Raw genomic sequence first — 22,588 nt, 5'->3', positions numbered from 1 at the left:
ACTATTTTCAGAACACAATAATTACTCTTTTGCCACTTGCTCCGATTCCATTAAGTGCAGGAAGAAAACATCGAGAGGATAGGAATACATCCGTATTGGTATCGTACCAATTATTAATTCTTTAAATAGCAGAGACGATATCAATATTCTTGAATATATTGCAATTGTTCCGACTATTATGACAGATTCCGACAAATACAACTTCTTATTAGTTTCCTTTTTTTCCACGCAAGGAAAATCTTATTTACGAGTTAAACAAATAAACCTAACATCCACGAACATTTCACATATTAACAGACAGATCGTTAAAATTCGGAGGAATCGTTTGGTTTTTATACCTTTTTCATGTTATACGCAAATGACTTAAGCAGAATTCTACTTTCTGCAACTTCGACTTTTGTTTATGAGGATCATAGTGCCATGGAAAAGTTTTTGCTCGTTCTCACGAGATAAAATTTGATTTGACCAACAATATTTGTGCAATTCACCTTTAATAATTGTCCTCCTTATCATCGAAGGGCGTTTTCACGAAGTATGTAGTGAGAGTTCCTTTGCCCTTCACGTACGTCGGTCCTCGGCAAATGAGTTCGTACCCGGCATCGATGAGGATCTTGGCAGTGTCCTCGGTGACTTGAAGCTTGCCCATCTCACCGCAACTGTCCATCCTCGAAGCCACGTTTACCGTGTTTCCCCAAATATCGTATTGCGGCTTTTGAGCACCCACGACGCCCGCTATCACCGGGCCGTGATTTAAGCCTACGACAAAAGATGTTTGATTGTTAATAATATTTTAATGCTAATAAATTAGTTATTTTTCGTTGCTATAATAATTTTAATTTTATATAATAATTTTCAATATTCTCACCCATTCTCAATTTGAATCTCTGAAAAGAATCTCGATTGATCTGATCTAAGATCGTCATAAGTGCAATGGCAAACTCGACGAGTACGATTACGTTGTGATCTTGTTGCTTCAGTAAGTTCTGCATGATATATATAACATGAAATAATTAGTTTAGATCTTCCATCAAAATAAAAAAAAAAGTTTTTTTATCCGCGTTTAATTATTTTACACATTCGTATGTAAATATTTTATTCAAACGACTTTTTAAAAATTATATTGAGATAAAATCAATAATAAAATCTATTAATTATTTCATAGATCTTTATATACAAACGACCAGAGATTTCGTAAACAAATATAAGTCACGAGATTTTGATCTAGAACTTCTTACCTTGCTATCACCGTCCTCCTTTCCCGGACTTAGGCCAGCCGCCAACATGTAAGTACTACCTATCGTCTTGATCTTTTCGATCCCTGAGAATTTCGGCTTGAGTAAGAGCTTGTCGAAATCGCAGATGATCTCATTGAGTAAACGCAGACATTCAAGGCCTTGCTTGTTTATGTCAGTCTCGTCATAAAATTCCTTGTAATTTGGAATCGACGCGAACATTACAGCAATACTACTGTATCTTTCGTGATAGAGTTCCTGTTAATTTAAGACATAATTCTTGTTCTTTATCCTAATATTACCACATTTATTATTAGAATCAGATAATAAATTATCTAATATAAGTCTGGGAAATTTGCTAGAAATACTTTACTAAATAATAATTTATAGTGTCAAATTTACCCAGTCTTAATAATTGTTAGTTTGCTAAAAGTATTAAAAAGAGAATATGTGAGAAATATTATTAATAAATATTTAGATAAAACAATAATATGTTTGTATTTCCTATAAGCATAATTTAGATATTTAGTTTTGTGGTATGTGTGTATTGTAATAAATTAATCAAATTAGTCATATATCCGATATGCGTCGCAAATTATTTGTAAATTTTGATAATTATGGTATATAAATGTATAAATTAACTGAATTAAATAGTTGAAATTTGATTAATCCAATGAATAATCCATTATGAAAAATTATATTAATCATTTAGATATTACGATGGCAATAACAAGATAAAAGACAAAAATTGTTCTAGAGCTTACTTGAGTAGTCCTCGTGGCTAAAAAATGATCGGCTACGTGAGCCGGCAGTATGTTCTCCAGGAGAATTTTATTAATGCCCCTCATGGTCTCCACCTCATCCTGCTCGACTCTCAGCTTACTCTTCCACAGGATATCCGTTCTGGATGTATACTCCACTTGTCGATCGAGAATGTGAAGTATCAAACTGATGAGCGCCAGTAGATATCCTACTCGCATCAGATAATGAACGCCGTAAAACCTGTGGAAAACGTGGCGGGAACTCACTATAACGGAGTGCTTTTCAGCGAGTTTGCAATTTATAACACACGTGCTCGAGTTTCGAGAGCGTCGTATCACTTACTTCATGTCAGAATTTTCGTAATATAGCTGGATGACTGGTGCTTGAGAGAAGACTACGAGTATTACGGCAATGGATAGAAGCATTACATTCAATTTCAACAAGAAACCAACTCTCAAGTGGGTCCAGCCAATCACCAGTGCTATCGCCGAGGAATACACGTATAGCTAGAAATGTTATTTATCAAAAGCAAAATACAAAAAGCACAAGCGCGTTTTAATAGAATTTTATGTTGACCAAATAACGCAACTTTCAATTGCTACATAATATATAAAATCGTCTAAAAATGTAATAATACATAGAAGTGTTTAAATATTTAATTTTCAATGTTAATATTAATTTAGTTATTTGTTATTAAATTTTAAATGTAATAACAAGCTACTTAGGCGCGTGAAAGGATATTTTAATACGTGTGTTAAAATTTTATCTTTTTTTACTATCAAATAACATTATTTTTAGACATACGCACTGGTACGATGTATCCAGCAGTTTGATCGATTTCGATCAGACTAATGACTGATGACGCGATAGCCAATAGGGCCGTTATTAAGTACACTGTTATTCTGATACCACAGCTAAGTGCGATACGACTTGTTGTTTCTTCATCATTGTCAATGTCGACTTTACCACTGAACCACGAAATTGCGGTAAATATAATTAGAGATGCTAAACCAGCTGTAAAGCAACCATAAACCGCAATGCTTCTGTAAATAAAAGAGGAAATCGAAGTTTTTTAAAATATTGAGTATTTTTTTTATTTATTTAGACCATTATATCGATAAAAGAATTCAATATATAATTAATAGAGATTAATTAGTTTGGTAATTTAATTTTTTTTACTATGTGAAAACTTATTATTGGGTTTTAAGTTTGCTTAAATGAGTTAAAAATAAATAAGACTAAGTTATCTAACTGAAATGAGTATTTCTAATAATATAGTAGTTCTGTGTTATTAGTTTCAAAAAGGTAAAAGTTCTTAAAAATATCATACGACTGACAATGTAATTTTATGTTCTGGCGGTTTTCGGATATATCGGTTTTACAAGTTTTAACGTTATATCGTCAGAGTAATATTCCTGTGAAGTTGAGTATTAAACATTCGATTAGCTTGTTACAGGAACTCGCCTTGGTAAATAAATAATCTGGATACAGAACATGATTGTGTAAACCACGCTGGAGGCCACGACGTACCAAGGGTATTGCTCATCCCTCTGCTCTCGATATAGCTGCTCCTGATTTTTGTCTTTGAACCAATAAGTAAAAGGCGAAATCCCCTCATTTCCACCGCACCATTGTCTATAACGTACAGAAAATCCAAAAACATTTCTAAATATTAAACAAATTATATATTGATTTAATTTCATTAGTATGAAATTTATGTATGAAAATATTCTTATTTGTTGCATCAAAATTATATCTATTTGGAGGATTATATTGAAATACATTAATAACAGCTATATATATATGTGTATCTCATGTGTGTATCACACTTAACGGAGAGAAGAGTGACATAATGCAGAGAAATAATTGTTATTTTGAATCATTAAATTTAATCATTAGTGGCCAAATTTAATTGTGCTTGCGATATTAAAATCAACGCATATTATACGCGATATCAAATTAATGATTCTAATTTGATTCGATATACTGACGTATAAATCAATTAAAATATGTGTAACTCACTGCGTATCAAAGCAGCTGGCATTGTTCGCCAATAGATTCGATTCGATCATTGCGATGCTCTGTCGAGAAAAAGAAGTGGCGCATTTTTTAATTACTTTATTAAAACTACTTATGTAATAATAAATAACAGCTTACTCTTAGGCCAATATTTTTCGCTAATGTTGCTTCTGCTATATTGGCAAAAGGCTTGTCCGCACCCCAACATTCCACATATTTTGTCATTTTGCTACTAGGCCTCGATCTATTATAAAATATATTATATATACGCATATATCGTTAATATTATATTAATAAAAATCTTAAATAATATTAATATTATTCACTCTTTATAATTATACAAAATATTATTTAATAGTATTAGTAATTTGCGATATTCAAATAATGGAATATTTTTTTCCATTATTTGAATAAGAGATATACGTATATATTATAAATAAAAAAATAGTGAAAAATATTTCAGTTTTTTGTCTGCTATATATCAACCACACAGCGTAATAATAACAAAGTTTTTACTCTTACGACATCGTTCTTATAATGTTGATATTTTTGCATAAACTATGGTTTTAACAGAATCAAATCAAATGGAATTGTAGGACGAAACACACCTGGAAGGTATTGGTCCAGGTCCGTGTATACGATTTCCACCGTTTTCCATTCCATTTTCCTCTCGATTCTTCTATATATAGAAAGCAAGAATTGTAAGCAAATTTACATCTTCTTTGTATTAGGAAATAATATGTTACGTTTCACTCGCATTTAAAGTGCAAGTACGTTAAAAAAAATAAATATATAAATAATATACATATCATTTTTTTAAATATTTTAAATAATATTAAATCTTTATTCCCATAAAAAAATCATCTATGGGATATAGATCTTGCTAAGACGATCTTGCTATGACGAATAAATTTTAAATAACAGAAATTAATCATTATTGTCTCTGTTATCAAATGCATCTTTGCACTTAAAAATAATATAAATGTGAATAATGCGTTTCTGCAATAAAAACTTTCAGTTATTATAAAATAAATTTTTTAGAGACGTCGTTGTAGGGAAAATTTAAATCTATGCGAAATTCTTTACCCAGAAGAATGGAATATCCTCAGATAAGACACGAATAAATTCGCGGATAGACTTAGCAAGCTTTTAAACAAGTTTTTAACGAGCTCACGCCGGGATATTTATCGAGGCGATAAACGGAGTATTACGATCCAAACTTCGTTCATATAGAGAGATAAGATGCGGGCAATTTACTTGAATTTTCCGCTTCACAAGTGAACTTTGCCGTCACTTTGTGATGGCTTATTCGCCGGTGTTCGCGGAGATTTTCTATTCTTTCTTATAAAGAAAATTATCCGAAAATCGTCCATTCGTTCAACGAGATAATTCTTGCGGATATTGTCTTCATGCGTATTTCGATTAAGAAATGAATGGCATTATTTTTCGAGAGTTGGAAGTTTATAGAATTCTAATAATATTATAAGAACTATATATATATATTGTGGCAGCTAACTATATTGAATTATATACAAATTTTCTGTTGGAATTTTATGAGAATTATTTAATATTTTTATTTACATGTATATATAAAATTCAAAAAGATCGATTTAAACCGCATAATTTTTGCAATAATTTCATCTGGCAAAATAAAAAATACATATACAATATCTTAAATTAATGTCTATTAATATCTATTTCTAATTATTGCCATCGAGATCTATTTGACGCGAAAAGCATTTGCTATCTTACAATTTAAATTATCGTGCTACTGCTGCAGTATAAATCGCCTGTAATTCAATTTCCGCCTTCAATGTCATTAATTAGTTCGCACGGACGAGGATAAAGTACGTACTGCTATAGCAAATAAAATGAGGATAGATCGTGTGTACTTTCGGCGATGCTGTCTTTAGTAAAGTAAAGGATTAAACGCAACAAAATTTAAAAAACATTTCTAATTATAAATTAAGAAACAGAATCAGCAAAAGGATTAAGGTACTCGAAAACGTATTTCAAGCTATGATAGATTTTCTTACCTTGGATGGCACGATAAGAAAAGTTTCTATTTTGTGCTGAGCGAGATAACTTTCCCGAGATCCTCCATTGCCTGGTTCGACCTCAAATCGATCGCCCAGTTGTAATAAAGTAGCTTTCGTTATATGCACTTTCCTGAAGATTGAAAAAAATTGCTTTTAGTATAATGTAGATAATAATTACTTTTCAATTATTTATAAATAATAATCAATCACCATTTTATGAAAGAAAACGTTGACCAAGAATATCTTTGATATATACAACGCATCAAAAAATTATATAGCCTTATTATAAATTACTACGATAATTTGAAGATAATCTCATCTAATCATTATTTTTATATACATATAATAAAATATATTTTTAATGTGCAATTTCGGTGCTTTATGTCTCTAGCAAAAAAAATCAAATAGAGAAGAAAAAACTCATAAATTAATAAAATTATTTAGAGTTATTTCCCAATAATGCACGACTTCTGATGAAGAAACTCCGTTTTCAAAAGTGCTTAAGAAAAATATCCCTAATGCCAACGTTAAATGCTCCGCTTTGTGCATAGCAGTATGCATAAATTTCATCGAAATGCAGTACAGGTGGAGGATAATAACAGGTCGAGAAGTGCACGATAGCGATAAATCGTCTTACCCAGGCAGACCGCCGCTCTCCATGTGATTAGCCAGGGTCACGTCGTCGCTCCAGACGTCGAATTGCCATTTCCGCAGCCCGAGAACTCCGCACAGCACGTTTCCCGTGTGAATCCCTATCCTCATGTCGACGTTGAAACCGGTGGCCTCGCGTACAAATCTACGTGCGAAGAGATATAATTCGCGAATACCGCTTCGTCCTGAACTTATTGCTCACTTCTCCGATTAAATTCGACGATTTTCTGAACACGTGTTTTGTTTATTTAATACGCGACTCGCGTTCAGAAATATTTAAAAAATAAATAAAAATATAAGTCTCCAGCTCTTTTTAGTTATACTAGAACAACACAAGCGCGCGCTATTCTTCGATTTTATATAAAAAAGAATGATATTTTATATAAAGTTTGTTTAAATTTGATTAATATTTTTTGACAGAAATCAGCTGACAACTGTCAAAAATATTAATCGTGTATATTAATTAAATAAATGTGTACATAAATGTATATATATATATATATATATATATATATATATAAATGTGTACATAAATGTATATATATATATAAATGTGTACATAAATGTATATATATATATAAATGAGTACATAAATGTATATATATATAAATGTGTACATAAATGTATATATATATAAATGATACAGGGCGTTTCAGGAGGAAATGGAGGAAATGGTTAGCATTCCAGTACTTGATTGTACACATTTTAAGCAAAAAAGTTTATATAAACATGTGTCTTATTCTGGACGGTTATAAAGATACAACGCGTTCAAGTTTAAGAACGAATACATTTATTAACTTAGTAGAACCAAATGCTATGAAACAATTATATTAAATTTTTGTATTTCATAGAATTTAGTTCTAATAAGTTAATGAATGTATTCGTTCTTAAAACTGAATATGTTGTATCTTTCTAACCAGAATAGGACACATGTTTATATAAACTTTCTTGCTTAAAATAATATGTATATAATCATGTCTTAGAATGCTGACCATATTCTTCCTGATAAACATCCTGTGTATATATGTATATATACATTTTTTCTCCTTTCGTTTAATCCTAACCGAATATAATTACTAATTACGCGCGCGAAGCGAAGTTATTATATTATTCTTTGATAATAAAATCTTAAAAATTGCAACGCAAGCATAAAAATTATTATTGCAATCAATGCATAAAGAAAATATATTAATTAATTATGCAATGCATAAAAATACTATATTTAAATCTTTAACAGAAAATGCGAACAAAATAGAATTTTCTACAGGAATTTTTTGACCAAAATACCTACGCTTTCATTAGACTCACACATATCCATACATCTAGTACGCTGCGCGTCTCGCGCGAGACTGATCACTGATCACCAGTCTCGCGATCGAGATATCTCGCACGAGAATCAGTCTTGCGCGAGACGCGCAACGTGATGGACGTGTGGGATGCGTTAATCTAATAGAGAGGATAGAAAGAGAGAGATGTTTTCGTCGGACCCGATTCATTCTTGGCTGTGAAGTTGGCTTGCGCTGTTAGTTGGCGACACCGCTGCGCAGAGTCTTGTGGTCGTTGGTGGGGATTAGTCTCTCGCGAGACGTGCAGCGTGGTAAACGTATGGGACGCGTTAGTCTAATGGAAGGGATAAAAAGAGAGAGATGTTTCGCCGGGTCCGGTTCACTCTTGGCTGTGAAGTTAGGTATCACCGTCAGGTGGCGACACGGACACCGCTGCTCGCTCTGCTCGCTCAAGCTCAGCGTCTTGCGGTCAGTCCAGTCTAGTCTAGTCTTACGCGACACGTGCAGCGTAGTGGATGTGTATTAGATGCGTGAGTCTAATGAAAGCGCAGATATATTTTGATTTCAAAAGATTCTTTAGAAAATCCTATTTTTTGTTCCCTGTTAAAGATTTAAATATTATATTTGTATGCATTGCTTAATTAATTAATATATTTTTATGCATGCGTTGCAATTTTTGAGATTTTATTATCAAAGAATAATATAACTTCACTTCGCGCGCGTAATTATATTCGGTTAGATTAAATGAAATGAGGAAATAAAAATATATTATATATATATAGAAAGAGAGATATATGTATATACAAATATATGTATATTTAAAAACACAGAGATAATTTTCTCTTAGAATTTACTATTAATCGCGGGACAATATGGTATAGAAAGAATTTTATGAGAATTTATCTGATTAATATTTATCACAATAAAAATAATAATATCTATCACAATAAAATATAAAACATGTTTGATTAATTTTACTAAACTGCATGGTAAAATTACTCAAACATATTTTATATTTTAACGTGTAGATATTATTATGTTTATTGTGATAAATATTAATCAGAGAAATTTTCATAAAATTCTTTCCATACCATATTGTGTGTGTGTGTGTCTATCATCAATTAATTATTGATTTCAAAGGAATTTCTTAATTGCGCGTCGCGATATATCTGGCGAAAAATATATTAATTTCTAATTATTATAAATATATAGTGATTACTGTATGTTTATATTAACTATATATAAATCATATACTCCAAGATGATTTAATGCCAATTCAAAAAATTATAATTTAAAGAATTTCTGATTTGCTGCACTCTAGAGCTTGTTATTAAAATATAATTAGACATCAAATATCCAATAGCACCAATTAGAAGAAAATGCAAGAACTCTTAAAAATGAATAAGCTATTAAAATTATGAAGGATAATGAAAAGACAGAAAAAAGAAAAAGAGAGACAGGAGGAGAGAACAGCGGTCCTTAGATCCGCTCTGTTCCATAATTAATGCATACGTAACTAAGCGACATTATATCAATCATATAATCGGAACTGCGTGCTAAATGATCGCATTTCGATTTGCGAACAACGCCGTCGGCAAACCACAAGTGTATAATTAATAAAGCGCAATATGCGATTAACTATATTATAGAGATATAGAGCGTTGAGATATCAACTATTATTGACAAGGAGTACAAATAGTTACAATTATATAATAATAAACTGCATAAACCGACTAATGCACATTTTACTTAATGTTTTAATTATTTTCCTACGAAAGTAAAATGATATCAGAAAATTACTCTAAATCTTGAGAATAAATATTATGTATATTATAAAATTTAATTGTTTTATCTCTATATGTTTCAATAATAAAATTAAATACTTTCCGTAAATATGTACATAGATTACATGTATAATATTTGTCAAAGAATAAACAATTAAGTAATTAAGAAAATACATTTTCCCTTAAAAAATTTCAAGTTACTCTGGAATTATTAATAATAATTAATAATAAATATATATAATTTAATAGTAAGAGAGAGAACTATTGCAAACTTAAACATTTTTTCTAATATAATAATTATTTGTATTATACAAGAGAAATGTATAAAGAAAGAAGGACGCCACATCGATGTAACATCGTAACATTCCATGTTCTTCATAGGAAAAATTTTGTAATTTCTTCTACAGAAATATAGAATATTGCAATTATTTTCCACGTTTTTTTCACATTATTCTGCTTCGGGCAACAATTAAAAAAAAAAAAAAATTAACAGAGAAAAGTGTACGTAACGAACTGTCGCTCGTTAGTAACATGCTTTAATTCTCTGCTGTATTTTATTTTACTCTCACCTGATAGCATCAATCATTTGCAGCCCCATGTTCACGCAATTGTAAGCATGATTCGGACGGGAAACCGGAAGTCCGGAGACACAATAATAACAATCGCCCAAAATCTTGATTCTCATGCACTGATTGTCCTAAAAATCGTAAATTAATTTATCATTTAATATATGTCTCAAAAATTATACAAAAATTTAACTCGCATCTAGACTATTACTAGAAGCGGTAAATTTAAAGCAGAGAATTAAACAAAAATAATATACTGTTTAAATATAATAATTAATTTTTTAATAATTGTCGGAATAATCTGTTTGCATTTGTTTATCAGATGCATACAAAATTTTTACATTCTATTCAATATAAAAGTTTTATTGTATTGTATAAGATACGACGATAATAATTCCACATAAATATTCATGTTCTAATAATTTTTAGCTAACAACAGCAAAATGCGGACAAAACAAAAGCCATAAGTCTTCGTATTTCAATTATAGAATCAGAGACTTAAGGTAATTTTCGAAAATAATATTTATTTATATAATTTATTCATTTGCATTTATATATATTATAAATGTTTTGAAATGATTTATAAATTTTCCTCTTCATAATACTGATGGTTTTTATGAACTACAATATCTGTTTAATTAGCATTTCACTGTCAATTTAATTAACGTTTTGTGTAATAATTTATATTATTATGCTCTAGCGAATTTCTTCATTCTACCGCAAATCCGTGTTTCGTTACAAAAATGTTCATTTTCACCGTAAAAGCTATTCATTACGAGAACGTAATGACTATATAGAACTTGTTAATTAATTGTCTCTTTGAGAGAGTCTCTATTCCTCCAGACTCCAGAGGATAGTCGTTCTCTTTTCTTTATCGAAGGTAGACCAAGGAGTATCCCTGCGGCGATTTGCTTGCGTAGGTAGGTAAATACGATCGTAAAAGGCGGAAAATGAACAGAAGCATTCCCGATGAAGCTACACGATAGCCCCACGTATAAATTCCATCCATATAAATGGAATAAAGTTTTTCCATCTGCGACATTGCAGCTCGGCGTGTCGCGAGATGAATAGCCCACGTTTTCCCGAACACAATCGAGTTTCGAACGGCAAGGAAGGGACGAATGCGAAAAGTTGGGAGCCAGTATCCGTTCGGAAAAAGCTCTATATAAAATATGTCGTGCTTCGTATTGTGGCAAAATAGCCTCGCAGGATTCAGAATATCGAGAATAAAGTTTGGAATTTTGTTTGGCTAGCGTCGCGTCACGCCCGATTTGCTGTCTATCTTGAATCTGACCTGAACTCGATCCAATCTGGACCGGTTAAACTATGATCCGATCTAATTCGGATCTATAATATCCATGAGTTGAAGTTCAATCTAAGAAGAGTCCCGTGTCCATCATCTAAGATGGCATTAAACATAAAAAATCAGGAAAAGACTCTTTAGTTTAAATCCAATATTTTGTATTTAGATACAATCCAATTAGTGTGGGAAGATATTGTTTGAATATTATATTAAAAGATGCAAAAATAAATAAAGCTTATCCCGTGATAATATTTTGTGAAGTTTATTTTTTTTTATAATAGATATTAATAAAACATGGAATTAAAATATAAAATCGTAAGAAAGAATTTTGAAAGATTTTTCGTTTCTAATATTATTTACCATTGTGTGTGTGTGTAATCGATTTAAAGCTCTAAGAAATTTTCCACCCCACTGTTTCATTCACCTATATTTACGCGTAATCTCTCTCTACTCCTATCTATTCTTTCCCCTTCTCTTATTTAGTCTGATTTTATCAACCATGAGATTCAATGAAATGTTATCGAACAAAATATCAAAATCCACGATTATTATACAAATTGCGAGGCACATTGCTATTTCTTATTGTCGTTACATTGGAAAGAAAACGAAAGAAAAAGAGTGTAAAATAGCTTTTAGATATCTTCCATTTCTGATTTCCTTCATCGTGTTTTATCATTACTATCTAATATCATGTAAATTATGAATGCAGCAAATATTTGGCACATTTTACGATAGTCAATATTTATTGATATAATTAAACGATAATACCATTTTATTTAATTCTATGATGAAAGATAACTATTTAGGAATACCCTTTTTTCAATAGAACTTGATTATTTATTTAAAACGATGTTTAAAAAAGTATGTATAGACTTATACGACGGTCGTATAGACTTATACGACCGTGAAACTCTCGTTTAATTTCGCGAAATGTATGTTGCAAATAAATTTTTTCCTTTTTTTTCACAAAAGTATGTTTGCAATAAAAATGTTTGTGTATAATTGCTTTTATATTTGATTTCACAAGAATTAAATTTTTAGAATGGTAATTTCAAATTTTGATAATGTTTTTCTACTATTAATTCGTTTGATGCAGTATTTTATTTAATTCAATCAAAATTTACATGTGTGTTGTTTCAATGTAAATATTTTAATTAAACGCGAGTAATTTTTTTTTATTCTAATATAAATTGCGAAAATTAAAAATTAAAAATTAATTTTGGAAAACAGTTTTCTTTTTATTACTTTTATTTTATTTATTTATAGATTTATTTAAAGCTTATTTTTTACATTTATTTTATTGAAAATTGCAATACTTTAGCACATGATTTTATTCGAAAATTCGACTGCTTTTTTTTTTAACGAGATTATCCCGTAATTTCTACATCGTGAAATAATTTATTGCTCACGAATTGCGATTTATAGACGATTCAAGAAACAAGAAGTTACGAGCTGCAGAAGATTACGTCGTACGCATCCGAGTCTGAAATCAACATCGATAAATTCCAGTTTAGCCGGCAAGACGTAGGAAATTGAATTCGGAAAATTTCGTCATCGTGGTTTTCCGCCGATCGGAAAATTATGGAAATAACCACCGTCTTTTCGAGGACAGCTGTGACTAATACAACGCGAACGTCCAGTGGGATTCTCTAAGACGCGGAATTTACCCACAGCATAATTCCGTCATCGATCCGCATGCCTTTGCCACATTTTCACCGTTATTACGATGACCATCTGGAAGTCTGTTCTTTACCCATTCCCAGTCATAATAAACAATATTATACGCGGATTTGTTGATATTTCGCGAAGATATTCGCGATCGCACACTTCCTGCAATATATCGGAGTTTAATCTTTCTCTCAAGTATGTTTAAAAACTTTAATATTTAATAATTGATAAAAATTTGACGCGTGAAAAGTTTGATGACGGATCTTTATAGAATTCTGAAAATTTGTGCAAACTCGATAAAATTGATTGTTAAAATAAAAATTCGATATTCTTAGCTTTTTTATAGAGTGTAATAAAGTATAATAGTTCTAGTTTGGCAGGAAGCCAAATTTTTCATTGCTTTCGAATAACAATGTGAAATCTTTTAAATCGCGTTTAAATTTTTATATTAACATTCTAAAAATAATTTTACTAAATCAGAATTTGAAATATAATTTTTTATTAATTTTAGCTTAGTTAGAACTTGTATCAAAATTAACTCTGTTTTTTACGTGCTTCTCTCTCTTTGAAACATGCGGCAATATTTATCCCTGTTTATATCCCGGTAAAAATTTTTTATATATAATCATATATAACAATATAAAATTATATTGAAATATATAAAATTCTGTATAAGTTATATATAATTATATATAATTTTATACGACTTATATAATTATATATAATTATTATATAATAAGTCATATAAAATTATATATAATTATACATAACTTATATAGAATTTTACATATTTCAATTGTTATATATATGATTATATATAAAAAATTTTTTACCGGGATGAAATCTTATCGAAACTGCAAAATGTAAAGGCGGTAAATCGCAAAAATACAATAGTTATTGGAGACAATCAAACCAAACGACTCAAACCGCACGTGTCAGTCGTTCGGTCTTTTTGCTCGGTCAGCTCGAAACGACATTCGTAAGCTCGGAAATGTAGGAAAGACGATCTGCGGAACGACACGCGCACCGGTTATACAGCTATCTGCGGTGGACCAGCGTGTAACACTTGGATTCATGCCGCGCCCGGGTGTGACGTCGTAAGTCCTTCCGGCTGTTATAAAAGCGAGTTATGCGATCCCGTAAAGAGCCCCGGAGACTTTGGGCGCTTGCAATGTAGCCCTCAGTGTGCGAGATTTAGCAAGTTCCTAGCCAGCTAGAACGTTTCTCGTTTCGCTAACTAAGCTCCTAGCTATAAGGTAGATAGCTCTCGTTCCTCCGACCAAACGTTCGGCTTTATAAATAACAATTACGAAAAAATTGCGTGATCGATAACGCTACTGATTGATAACGACAATGTTGCGGTCATGGAAGAGAATTGAAAAATAAATGAAAGCTCGAGCTTTTTAAAAATCCGCTCGTCCGCGGATGCAATCCCTTCAGCACCGGAAATGCGCGTTGTGTATTTGTTCATCAATATTAGCTCCGATACAAGTTGTGTGTATAACGTTCGCAGTTATGACTTGATTGCAAATAGGTTTAAAAATTCTGAAAAAAACGCGATGGAAACTAATAAATAAAACACAAACTGATATAACCAAGATATAGGTAATAAAATATGGAAATAATTATTGAATATATTATTTTTTTCAAGTAAATCTGTACTGTTACACGAAATTGAATATTTCGACACATTTCGTAATTTACATTCTTCTTTACATTCCTCTAAAAAGGGAAAGTTGCAGTTTCGTTAAGAGTGCAAAGATATTCTTTTTTATTTCAAGAATGAGAGGTGTTAAATTTTTTTCTTAAGGTGCTAATAAAGCATTGCTTCCTCGAAAACTCGAGAATATTGTTTACTATCATGTTTCATTGTCATTTCGAAAGCAATTTTCCGTGCTAATGTAGCATGACATGAAACTCCATGCTTTCTCTTTGCCAAGAGAAAGAATGCAAGCGGCATCCCGATTATGAAAGAGCAATACTATACATTCTGTCTCCTTTCATAGCTTTATTAGGCTGCAAGTTTATTAGTCTAACAATAAGCTCCTGTCTCTTTGCGGTCTGCGGAAAATCCCCAAAACAGCATAAAATATGTTTCTCTGACATTTTTATTGGATTCAAATTATCCCATTAAAATGCGGAATTCCTCTTTCGCGCGTAGTTAATTTTTTATGCATGACACTAATTAAGTTTTACATGTTAATAAACCGCCGTTTTTTATTAAAGCCAGAAAACATGTATATCACGTGGTATTATGAAAATTTTATCCTCAATTTTTATATTTATTATTAAGTATATTTTGTTTGATGCTACATTTATTATACTCTACACATTCAATGTTTTATGTAGATAAAGTTTTCGCGAAGCAAAATCAATATCATAGTTTAGAAAAAAGAAGATGGAAGATAGCCGTTAGCGAGAAACAAATTGCATACATTTTTGCGAACAAGAATCAGCAGATATATGAAAGAAACTTTTCATCTTCATCGCTCTATCATGGTTTGATTGAACGACATTCAATATTTATAAAAAAATGCAACTTTCGTCGCGGTATACATTATCTTGTTTATTATTTTTTAAACAAAATGATCTATTATTTTTGCGGAATTTTACCATTGCAAATTTTAAAATGCATTGCAAACATTTCTTTCGATTTTTCGTTTCTCTCTATTTCCATATTATTTTCTATTATATTATATGAAATATATATATTTTCTTCATCGTGTGTTTTCACAAAAACGTAATATACAATTCGTTAGGAATTCGAATTATTTGCACACTAATAAAAAATAGAAGGCACTTTATTTGAATATATTTTACTTTGAATACGTTTTACAATTCGTTGGCCATTTGTTATTCAACGAGAGAACTACAATTTGTATGCATCAAACAAAACTTTTTCAATAATTCAGAAATCTCGAATTGAAATTAATCTTTTAATTTTTATTTTCTCAACGAAATTAAAACTGTAAAAGCATTATAAAACATACATATTTATGGCTTAAAACTTTAGGAAGATGTAAGAAATTATGAATTAGAGTTAATTACACAATAAAACATGTGAGGGAGCAAAGAATTGTGAAAAAATAAAAATAAATTTTAATTTAATAGAATTTTTTAGTAGCCACTTTTCACATATAAAAAAAGTACTGTGCTCTTTGTAAATACTGAGTTATAATGTGCGCAATTTACAAGCCCGAGAAAGATGCAATTTTTAACGTATTAAAGCAAACACATTTAACCAAATCCACTACAATGGATTATGGCAAAATTGAAGTACGATTATATATTGCGCATAAATAAAACAAAAAAACAAATAATTGCTGTATTTGTATGTATGTATATTTGTAATAGTTTATATATTTTATGCTTTTTTGATGGAGATTTATTTATGTCGAGTCGTGAACCGAGAAATTTTTATTTAGTCAAGAGGAACTCTGTTTTAAAGCCGTATAGACAGATTGACGGAAGAATTCAATTTGTCTGCACTGCTGAAAAATTTTCTGTGTGAATCGTTAAAGGTAAACACGCCAATTAAAATCATAAAAATATTCTGCAAATGAAGCTTATAAATATCGGATAACTTTTCAAATTGCAGCATTTAATGTAATAGATCTTTTTTTGAATCCACCAAAAATTTTCAACGATTATGTATTATTACACACGCAAACGAAAGATTTCTTCTAACTAAAACTAAAAAATTTCTCCCAAAATACAAGAAATTTTATTACGTTAAAACTATATTAAAATCTTTGCGCATTTCGAGAAATAATATTAATTAAATGAATTTTATTAAATTCGAAACGCTTGAATATTATTCTCGTACAAATTAAAAGTACACACTTTCTGTGTCTTTCTTTGCACAAGTTATAGACGATCATATATCGTGTCTGTTGGTAAAGAGGGTAAAAGGTTTCAGATATTTTATTTACTCCCTGTATTAATGGATTCCTAGTCAATCTTAAGTTAATAGATGACGATATCGACGATAATATATCCAGCAAAAAATCTAGTTGTAACGAAGTTTGGCTTTCTCTCCCTTCATCGATTCGATCGAATATCGAGAGAGAAAACGTGCGTCTCGCGTTAAAATAATACGAACAATTCTAGACACGTATTGATAAAAACGGAGAAGTGTAAGATGAGAATATGTATATTGATAATAAAACTTTTTTTGTATGCATCTTTTTTATATGAAATTTTTATATGCAATTAGAAAAGCGTTTTATTAAATTAAAAAATTTATTTTTGCTTAAACTAAAAATTTGATTGAAAATGAAATAAGTTAATTTAATTTAGTGCTCTTACCTGTGCTATTTGATCAAACCTGCCGAAGAGCTCGTTGAGAGTTTTCACAAGATCGGAAGCTGAGAGCTGCTCTGATAGAGGAGTAAAGTTGACGATGTCCGCATAAAGAATACTACGCAACAAAAAGGTTTTTAAAAATTATATCTCTTGTATCTTATAAATAAAGTTGACCAAAATATGAAGATATTTAAGAAATGTGATATTTTATAGTCAAAGAATATTAATGTAAAGGTTTAAATTTAAATTTGTAGAGAATAATTTATTGTTACATTAAATTTCTCTCAAGAAAATATTTCAGAGAAACGAATAAAATTTTCAATATCGTATATTTTATATTATCTGATTACTCTTAAGAGCATCTAAAAAATATCTTAAAGCAAGAAAAGCATATTGAAAAAAAGTGCCTTTGATGAACCATTTGATGTTTAAAGCACACATGGATTAAATCGGATGCTGCACAATCGCGTATACGTGACTTAAATTCAGATATCACTAGATCGAGGCATGAAAGGAGAAACGATCAAAAGCGATACGCGACATATGCTGCGTGCATTTAATTCGATGCAATCGATATCCTTATTATCTTCGACCTATATAATCGTCGAGAGAACTAAATACGCGTTTATTAAAAACTGATTAAATTATTTCTGTTCTTGACCTTGCGAAGTATGACTTTACATTATTTTTAACATTACTTTTCTCGTTGATCGATTCGAACAGATATTTGTATAAATGAAATATTCTCGTAGTAAAGATATCAAGAAACAATTAAAATTTAAATGTTAATTCTCTATGTTGATTCTACAGAATCAAAACTATATTATGATTTATATATTTGAATATTTATTTATTTCGAATTTGTAAAGAGAAGAATGACATTTTCGGATTATATCAATTTAAAAAATATAGGTATAGAAATCCGTTTTATTACAATCAAAGAAAATGAACCATAAATTTTAATGACGTACCTGACATTATTATGTCGCTGTACATACATCTCTTGAAACGTGGTTTGCTTATGCTTATTAGCTTCCTGACAAGCATCCGCCATTTTTAGCATTATACTCCTTTTTACCTGCAATAAAATATTATGTATTAATATTTTTTTTTTAATAAAAACATCTATATAAATATTGTAATTTTTTATGAAGATATATCGTTGCGTAAAAGCTTTGCAATAATTAAATTGACCAGCCATCATATTTGAATATTTATATATTTCTGATGATTATATATTTCTTTCTATTTATGATGTGCCGAATCGAAAATTTGTGCATTATGCAATCCCTCATCGACAAAACATTATGTATGCCCATAGTCTTCAATTTATAGATTAACACGCAAATCATTCATTCAAAGTCGTAAATTATTCATGTCACACGTAAATATCGTTATACCGTATAACGATGATTACATTAAAAAATAATTGGAATCTGAATTACAATCGATTTTAATAAACAAATCCGCTTCGCATGGTAAGTATTATTAAAAGTAATCGATATCTCAATCGGATTTTCTTTATATATGTATAGTAAGAGTGTTGCAAGTAAAGAAATATATGCAATTAAAAAATATTAAATATTTATAAAATATATTATTAGAGAATAATCTCTTCATCTAGTTATTTTTGAACGTTTTTTTTCTATAAAGATTTTGTAAATAGTCGCAGATATATATATATATACGTAGAGTCGCTAAAAATCTGTCTATTTAATTTGACTTGTAAAATTGTGTATTGTAGCAGTTTGGTCTATAACAAGGATCGTATTAAAAATGTGTGAAATTCGGCATCGCTGTGACGAAAAGGATCATTGAGTATTTGCGTAAAGGGGGAACGTTTACACGCTCGTCGAGTTTTATTGATGGATTCCATCAGCGCATCCTGAAACTATCCCTGATGTACATATGTATATTATGTAACATGTAACGTGTTATATACTCTCGAGCCCTTTTGGGCACGGATAAATGTATCTTCCCGGAGATGTAATTAACACGAAGACGAGGAAGACCTTTCGACTGATTGCTCTTCCGCGCGTCCCCCATAAATATAACTGACATAAAACTTTCGTTATAAAACATATATCTTCTCCATCTTTCGTTTCAAATGAGACTCTTACCAATCGGAATCTAATTTCACAGATATAACTTTTACATCGATCTTTAATTACTTTTGCTGAAGAACTTTTCGCGAAAGTTGATTTATATACAGCGGGATATCTTTATTAAATCGATCTGCATCATAAGATCGCGCACAGATCGTAATATACGCAAAAATACGACGAAGACAATCGCGTTTTAGAATTTTAACTCTTTACTTCTTCTATTAGAGAAACTACTTGCTTCTAGCGAGATGCAGACACTTGCAAATTTCATCTTGCGCGCGATTTCGTTAATTTAATCTTGTGATTAAATACAGTCAAAAGCCGAATATATCGTAAAAGCTAAAATTTAATTAAACATTAATCGATTGATGATCGCGTGATAGTGGAAAAAAGTTTTTATGCATATATCTCCACGCACAGCGAAAAATTCATCGCTTGTGGTTCTGTAATGAACCATAATCCAGATTTTAATTAGATTCACGCAGAATAATTTCGTGCGATACATTTTTATAGCTCACCTCTGCCGCGATGTAGGCAGGAATAACGCTCAGCAATAATTGTTCCTGCTGTTCCCTCTCGCATTCTAACTTGATTCGTGACTCAATCACCGTCTTTGTTCCTGAGAAAGTTTTTCGATGAGCCGTCGCCGTCAGGATTCTATAATACATACCTGCGAGGATAGCAGCCAGGAGAAACACGATCTCCACAACGATCTGTCGAAAAGAACGTTTCTCCAAAATGCCTGATTCGTATGTGTCGATTAAAGTATATACTTGAAAGCTTTAATTTTTAATAAATTCTAAAATATACTGATAAATATATATTTTATAATGTTTGCTGTATTGCTGTAGCATAACATCAGAACGCGTTTCTAAAAATTTTGCTTTATATACTAATTTTCGCGATATAGATATGTCTAATAACATGTCACTTTATTAATTAAAGCATTTTATTAAATAAAGCGGATTTTAATAAATCCTTTATATTAATTTCCTATTGTATGATTTATTATATACGCAATGTATAGAGATTGATTAAAAAAAAAAAGATTACAGAAATTTCAGCTATATTTACCTGAATTACATTATAATAGCTCGAGAGATCCTCAAAGATAAATCTTCTCGAAACATGCGTGAGAGCCAGGATACAGCCGATGATGAGCGATACATGCCACCTCATTTTAGGCAGAATGGCGATTATTGACAGGATGCAGGCGAACAAGGGCAGAACACCTCTTAATATTAGAATTCCTAGACCGAGTATGATGGAGGATGTTAAACCTATTAAAATCCTGGACCGTTTGGAGGTCATAGTCGAGGATAATTGCGTGATCACTAAAAGTGTCAAGGATACGATGAGCATGGTCGTCAATGTTGATACAGGTACAAGATCGATCACGTGCAACAGCTTCTGAAAAATATTTTCGAAGCGCGAGATCAGTTCTCTATGATCATATCTTCGATATTTACTTCGATATATTTCATCAACTTAATCCCGCAAAGACTGTCAGGACTTACTTATTTACAATTCAGAGTTTTCATTAAATTTTATGTCATCCGGTGTCTCGAAACAAATTTGTCTCGTCGACTTGTGTGTTATTTCTTTATGTCGAGAGAAATAATGCGAGAGAAACTTTTTCGATCTGAGATAAATCACGTTATTAATTTCCTTGTACGTTTTTTTCGCGAATCGCTAATGCGGAAGGATTGCTCATTTCTGGATCCAATCTTAATGCACAGTGTTTTGTATATTCTTGGCGAATCCATCGGCTCGAAAAGCTTCTCGTGTCGCCTTCGCATCACCGATATCAATATTAATTTCTTGGGCTCCGCTAACAAACGCCCTGCGGTTCAATCTCGGGATATATCTTGTTAACTGATTCGCGAAGAATACGTATGTACAGTACCGAGAGGCATTTTGGACTGGTATCGATCCTTACAAAGGAGAGCGCTAGAGATGAAGTTTTAATTGAAATTTAATTACGGCTTCGATCTCGTCATCTTCTAATTTCTACTCTTGAAAGATAATGATGTTTTAATTTAGAATAACTTGAACATTTCACTTTGCACGAGCATTGATTTTTGAAAATAATGGTTAATTACGAAATAGTAAGACGAGATAGTAAGGTAAAAGTAAATGAAGTAAATATGTGGAATAATTTATATTTTATATTTTCTTCGATTAATAAATTAAACATATAAAAACGACATGAAGATTAAATTCTATTTTTTTTCATTTTAGAGTTTTTATCAAGGAAAATATAAAAATTATATAACAAAATTTTATTTTTTAGACAAATTTTTCTTACTGACAATTTAAAATAATAATTGTTGTTTGATCAAAACGTTAAAAAATAAATATATAATGTTTTTTAATTTTTTATAATGGAATGGAGGATTATATGAATAGTACTTACAGGATAATCGGTGATACATAGAGCACCTAGAGCGACTAGCGAAGCAATTGCGGCGACACAAAGTGTCCCCGTGTAAAGAGACGCTGTCAGGTTTCCCTCGTATTTGTCGCGAAGCTCCTGAAGTTCCTTAACGCCAGCATCGTCGCTTGTAGTGTCGCCGAGACTCTCTGAAAAAAAATTGCATCCCTATGTTAACTTTGTTGCATTCATATATTGCGTATGTGAAAGAAACGTGTATAAAAAGGAATTCGTGGAATGTGAAAAAAAATTTCAGAAATTCAGAATACGTTACATATACTTAATAGTTATCGCAAAGAGATATTTCTCGGATACTCGTGACAAGAAGATGAATAAAGGATACATACATGTTCGATTTTAACATAATGTTATATTTGTCATATCGCGAGGTAATAATAGAAATAATTCTTGAAAATATTTAATTCATTGAAAAA

The 22,588-nt window shown here is 30.8% G+C and overlaps 1 protein-coding gene across 5 annotated transcripts in view; it reads right to left on the bottom strand.

Annotated features, from left to right (window-relative positions):
- Positions 1-2: 2 nt before the first annotated feature.
- Adcy2 (adenylate cyclase type 2 Ac76E) overlaps positions 3-22,588 on the bottom strand; it is a 41,077-nt gene continuing 18,491 nt past the window's right edge. For 3 of the 5 annotated variants that reach the window (XM_083047426.1, XM_083047428.1, XM_083047427.1), the window contains exons 3-20: positions 22,137-22,303; positions 20,795-21,130; positions 20,239-20,433; positions 18,587-18,693; positions 17,619-17,730; positions 10,343-10,470; positions 6,690-6,848; positions 6,050-6,182; positions 4,622-4,692; positions 4,152-4,257; positions 4,017-4,075; positions 3,459-3,629; positions 2,803-3,037; positions 2,337-2,500; positions 1,997-2,234; positions 1,236-1,490; positions 866-983; positions 3-756 (exon numbers count right to left, since the gene is read on the bottom strand). In XM_083047426.1, coding sequence (XP_082903552.1) covers positions 491-756; positions 866-983; positions 1,236-1,490; positions 1,997-2,234; positions 2,337-2,500; positions 2,803-3,037; positions 3,459-3,629; positions 4,017-4,075; positions 4,152-4,257; positions 4,622-4,692; positions 6,050-6,182; positions 6,690-6,848; positions 10,343-10,470; positions 17,619-17,730; positions 18,587-18,693; positions 20,239-20,433; positions 20,795-21,130; positions 22,137-22,303 — 3,020 coding nt within the window. In that variant the 3' untranslated portion in view covers positions 3-490. The remainder of the gene's footprint in view (positions 757-865; positions 984-1,235; positions 1,491-1,996; positions 2,235-2,336; positions 2,501-2,802; positions 3,038-3,458; positions 3,630-4,016; positions 4,076-4,151; positions 4,258-4,621; positions 4,693-6,049; positions 6,183-6,689; positions 6,849-10,342; positions 10,471-17,618; positions 17,731-18,586; positions 18,694-20,238; positions 20,434-20,794; positions 21,131-22,136; positions 22,304-22,588) is intronic. The other 2 variants (XM_083047429.1, XM_083047430.1) reach the window with 2 other exon arrangements.

Source organism: Prenolepis imparis, unplaced genomic scaffold, assembly GCF_030444845.1.
Source record: "Prenolepis imparis isolate NDT839.2.m4 unplaced genomic scaffold, iyPreImpa1.0 SCAF_10, whole genome shotgun sequence".
NCBI classification, from domain to species: Eukaryota; Metazoa; Arthropoda; class Insecta; order Hymenoptera; family Formicidae; genus Prenolepis; species Prenolepis imparis.
This window is presented reverse-complemented; position numbering and strand designations above follow the sequence as displayed.